The following is a 5,187-nucleotide window of genomic DNA, read 5'->3' on the forward strand; positions in this document are numbered from 1 at the left end:
TTTTTTGCTTTTTGGAGGGCAATTAGGGTTAAGTGACTTGTCCAAGATCACATGGGGAGTTTTTGTGTTAAGTGTCTGAGGCTGAATTTGAACTCGGGTCCTCCTGACTCCAGCGCAGGTGCTCTATTGAATGCACCACCTAGCCATCCACCCTTGATGTTTGTTTTCGAGTGCAGGTTCTTTGTCTCTTGACAGAGGATCACAGCTTAGCTGGGATGCAGCTAGAGGAGTTGCAGGAATGCCCTTTGGAGATAGTAGGGGGAAAAATTAAAGAAGGAGAATAGGGTTTCCAATATGACAGATCCACTGGTTCCCCGTATATATTAGATTCCAGTCCCTTTGCCCCTCATTTTAGGAAGGACAACAGTTCTGAACTTGGAGTCCATGAACTTTTTGGTTTTTTAAAATATTTTGGTAAGTGCATTTCAGCTGAATTGGTTTCCTTTGTCATCCCATGTATTTTATTTAATGTATTTAACAAGGTGATTCTGGGAAGGGGGCTTCACTAGACAAGTGCCAGAGGGTCCACAACACTGAAAAGGTTTAGAATTCCCCTCTAGGAAGAGTTAACCTGGGTGACTTTCCAACTGAGTCTCTCTGGTTCTCTCTCAGGTACAGAAAAATAAACAATCCCACCCCCATCATCCCACCCTCATCGTCCATTTAATTGCTAACCCTCTCTAAATCTTTAAGTCACTTACAGAAATATACCTACAAAATGAAGGACTTGGAATAGATGGCCTCTAAGGTCTCATTCATCCTTAAAACTGTGATCATCTGATCAGAAACTTGAGTTTCCTTGGGGTCATGCAATAAAATTACTTGCAAATTTCCATCATGGGAGGAAATTTCTACAGAGAAAGTGTCCAATGCTGGTGAAATCAGGGAGAGGGTGGAGAGACCCAGATAGAAAGATGGGGAGAGAGAAAGAGAGGGAGGGAGAGACGGAGAGACTGATAGAGAAAGGAAGAGAAGGAGGGAGGAGAGTGGGTATAGGTGGGAAAGAGGGAAAGATGGGCAGAGACAGAGAACAGAAAGGACACGAAAGGAGGAGGAGGCAGAGAGAAGTAGGAAACAAAGAAAGATGTCTTTTACAAATATTTACATTCACCTGGGGAGGGACCCCGATACTAGAAGGCTCAATGGGGAGTATAAAGAAAAAGAAAGAGCAGAAAAGTTGTTTTTGTTTTGCTTTTAGGTAACAAAGCCAAAATACAGCAAAGTGAGTCCCAAATTTGCAGCCAGAGGGCTTGGGTTCCAGTCTAGCTCTGCTCTTGCTGTACTATCACCTTGGGTGCCTCAGTTTCCTTATCTGGCAAGTAAAAGGGTTCAACCAGATGATCCGAGGTCCTTTCCAACTCTGAATCTATGGTCCCAACCAAAAAGGCACGAGTCCCTTGGCTTAGATCCTTACTGTTCAGTCACTTGGACAACCACTTCACATCTGTCTGACATCAGGACGTCAGACTGTGGCCTCTAGGACGACATAACTCTTGAGCTGGAAGGGACTTCAGAGACCATCTAAGTCCAACCCCCTCATTTTCCAGAGAAGGAAACTGAGGCCTGGGAGGTTGACTTGGCTTGTCTTCTCTTGAGCTGAACTGTCACCAACTTCATTTAATGGAAAGAAGGACTGAGCCAGTGAGGGGATTATTGATGGAAAATACTCGGTTCCTCTGTTTTCGTGAGCTAATCCAGGCTCTGGAAAGACAATGGTACTGCGTTTTAATGACTTTGCCACCTCGGGAGGGCGGGGCCGCTCTCCTCCAGCTCCCTGCTATTGTAGGTTTATTGACCACATTTGCCGTGACATATGCATATGAAACACCCCCCTGGCATTTTCATCAGGCTTACCCTAATAGTATTAAGGGATTATTGTGGTTTTTTTTTTCCTCCCAAATTTCCCTGGAAGAAAATCCCCTTAAATGAGATGCTTCACTCTTTGCTTGGCTCGCGATCGGGCCGTCTGGTTCAGGTACCTGGAGCCGCTGTAAGTCTTAAGTTCAGAGGGGGAAAAGCCCGATTTTCTACCTTAGTGGTTTGGCAGAAAGGAGACGGCCCCGCATGGGACATGCCCAGCGGCTAGGGAGAAAGTTCCACAGCTTCTGGGCTGCTGCTCGGCTGAGATAACGAGTCAGCCGAATCCCTGACCACCCGCTGGGGTGGTGGTGGTGGAAGGGAGCGACCCCCAGAGGGGGCCATTAACTGCTAATTACTTGCAAACAAGTAAACAATTAGCTTCCCAGACTCCAACTCGGTGGGGGAGGCCTCTGCTGACTAGCCCAGCCTCAAGATTTAAGCTATGACGTGAGCTCCCTAACCCCCTCCTCCTTCCCTAGCTTCCCCCCAGATCTGGGTCCGGTGTTATAAAGGACCCTAGTGTGCTGAGTTGGAGAGTACCTGTCCGTCGGCGGGGTGCTGAAGCGCTCCAGCAGCCTGGGCTACCAGGCGGGCGTGCATGCCCCCTTCGGGAGCGCGCTCTGGACTCAACAGCCTGGAGGTGGGGTGGGGGGCCACCGCAGCCATAGCCATGGCCCTCTGCGCAACCGCCAATTCCCGGACTCGGCCCAGCCTGGCCGAGATCAAGGCCTCCCCTCGCTCCTTTTCCATCGAGAGTATTTTGGGACTCGAGCCGAAGAAGGAGAGCAGCCCAGCCATTCCTCCTGCCCGGTCCTGGACAGATCCCTGCGGCCCCTTAGGTAGGTCCCCTTCCTAAACTTGCTTTCTCTGTCCTTCTGAAGGAGGTCCTTTGATGACTGGTCGGTGACTGCTCAGGAAAAACAGACTTGAGGGGGTAGAGTAGTGGAAGTGCGTGTGTGTGAGTGTGTGTGTGTGAGTGTGAGAGAGACAGAGACAGAGACACAGAGAAAGAGACAGAGAGAGTAAGACAGAAGCAGAAAGGACAGAGAGAGAGGACACAGACAGACAGACCCAGGGATACCGAGAGACAGAGGCAGGGAAAAAGACAAAACCAAAGAGACAGAGACAAAGATGAAAGAGAAACAGAGAGACAGACCCAGCTAGAACAGAGAGAAAGAGAGATGGAGATGCTATGAAGTCCACCTTGTCACTTCATTTATTTAACTGCAAAACACCCAGTCAGGGGCCACCTGAAAGACTAAGGATGATGTCAGCTGCTGGACAATAAACTGCAAAGGAGTATGCCCTTTGAGCCCATACCCCTCTGCACTGCACCCCATCGCACCCCTCCCTGACTCACCATGTGCTCAGGTAACCTAGTAGACACTGCCCAATTGTGTCTGTTTTAATGCCAGGAAAATGACCAATTCAGAAAACAAAATGTTTCCTTGAATTCATCTCAGGCATGAATGACCCTTACTTTTGTCTTTTATTATTGGCTAATGAGGGGGAGACCATCTGAGAAAATGAAGAGGATGTGTGTTCAGGAACTTCCTGCAGAACTTTTAGAAGTGTCTTTCTGGTTTTAGGAGAAGATGGAAATCCATGCCTATCCATCCCCATCTTGCCCAGCAGCAGCCTGCTCCCTCACCCTGGGAATTATCCTATACCAGAAGAAAGAATCTTGAAATATGAGAAATTTGTGTCAGCCTCAGAAAGACTGTCTTTTAAAAGAGAACTGAGTTGGTACCGGGGCAGGAGACCAAGAACTGCTTTTACCAGGAACCAGGTAAGAATTTGGTTTGACTGCTAGTACCAGATATGATTATTGCTTTGTTGCTGGAATGACATCTCTTTACTTTAGGCTTTATGGTTTTATCCATAAAATAACTACACTTTTCTACAAACAAGAGTCTTACAGGATGGACAGATAGGGATGGGTTGCACCTTGCATCATCAGTGGGACTACTCTCATTAATGAACTCCATTGGAGTATAGTTTTTTAATGGTTTATTAAAAGGAATCAGAAGACCTTTGACACTTGACTATATGACCCTGGGCAAGTCACTTAACCTCAGTGTTCTAGACAACTCTACAACTCATCTGAAGAGGAGATACAGACTTGCATTGGTAAAGGGAGTTTTCTCACTTGTACCAATGAAATCAGGGATCCAGTGCCTAGCTCTATTAAAAGACATAAAGGGACTTCTTGAAAGTATTTTTTTTCAATTTTCATTTTATTTTTTTTACATCCATCTCCTTTATTCTTTTTTTTTTTTATGTTTATTTTTAGCTTACAACATTCGTTTCCACAAGATTTTGAGTTACAAATTTTCTCCTCGTCTTTCCCCTACCCACCACCCCAAAACAGCGATCCCACTAAATACCCTCATGGAAGTATTTTTAAAGTTCATTTTTACATTGACTAACTGCATCTTTTAGTAAAATTAAGAGTGGTAATACCTGATTGTTAATTAACTCCTTAGATTGAAGTATTGGAAAATGTCTTTAGAGTAAACTCCTACCCTGGTATTGATGTCAGAGAAGACTTGGCTCGGAAATTGAATTTGGAGGAAGATAGAATCCAGGTAATTTTCCAGAGTTTTTAATTTATGCTGGTTGATGTGCCCTGAGAGGCACTGACCAGCCATGGGGAGGGTGGGGGTGGGGACATGCATATTACAATTAGATGAGGCATGTATTGTGTTTCAGCAGTCTTCATAAGACCAACTGCAATTCAGGAATGAAACCATAGTAAATCCCCAAATTCTCTTTGACTTTTTGTTTCAGATTTGGTTCCAAAATCGCCGGGCAAAGCTGAAAAGATCCCACCGAGAATCCCAGTTCCTAATGGTGAAAAGCAATTTGAATACAAACCTCTCCAAATAGGAAGAAGACAGAGTCTTTGGGATTGTACTTCATTTGTAGGAGGAGCAGATGAGCCAGTGGAGTGCCCCAGCGTCAGAAATCAGATGCTTTTATTTACCGCATCTCATTCTGAATTACCTGTTATTCTTTCCCCTGAAAAGACACTGTAAATAACTATTCCTGTAACATGATAAATATTATACTAGAGCACTCTGGGAAAGAAAAAGGATTTTCCTATATATTTTAATAAACATTTTCATTAAAGTGGTGTTTTGGAGCAAATTTAGTTTAATGCACAAGTTTACTTATTTCATTTGAAATAGATTAGGTCATGAGACCATTATTTATTTGTTTACTTATTTAGTTATTTATTTGTTTTAGAGCTGGCACTTATCTTTTTCTCCCACTGCCCTAATCTTTGAACAATTTTTTAAAATTAAAAAAAACTCAACAAATTAT

General features: G+C 44.5%; 1 protein-coding gene across 1 annotated transcript in view; it reads left to right on the plus strand.

Moving 5' to 3' along the window:
* HESX1 (HESX homeobox 1) overlaps positions 1–4,967 on the plus strand; it is a 45,734-nt gene extending 40,767 nt beyond the window's left edge. The window contains exons 2-5 of the mRNA XM_069084341.1: positions 2,340–2,699; positions 3,450–3,649; positions 4,347–4,448; positions 4,651–4,967. Coding sequence (XP_068940442.1) covers positions 2,459–2,699; positions 3,450–3,649; positions 4,347–4,448; positions 4,651–4,749 — 642 coding nt within the window. The 5' untranslated portion in view covers positions 2,340–2,458 and the 3' untranslated portion in view covers positions 4,750–4,967. The remainder of the gene's footprint in view (positions 1–2,339; positions 2,700–3,449; positions 3,650–4,346; positions 4,449–4,650) is intronic.
* Positions 4,968–5,187: the final 220 nt, after the last annotated feature.

Source organism: Petaurus breviceps, unplaced genomic scaffold, assembly GCF_028583685.1.
Source record: "Petaurus breviceps papuanus isolate PSGF00001 unplaced genomic scaffold, PetGlider_PUasm1.0 174, whole genome shotgun sequence".
NCBI lineage: Eukaryota > Metazoa > Chordata > Mammalia > Diprotodontia > Petauridae > Petaurus > Petaurus breviceps.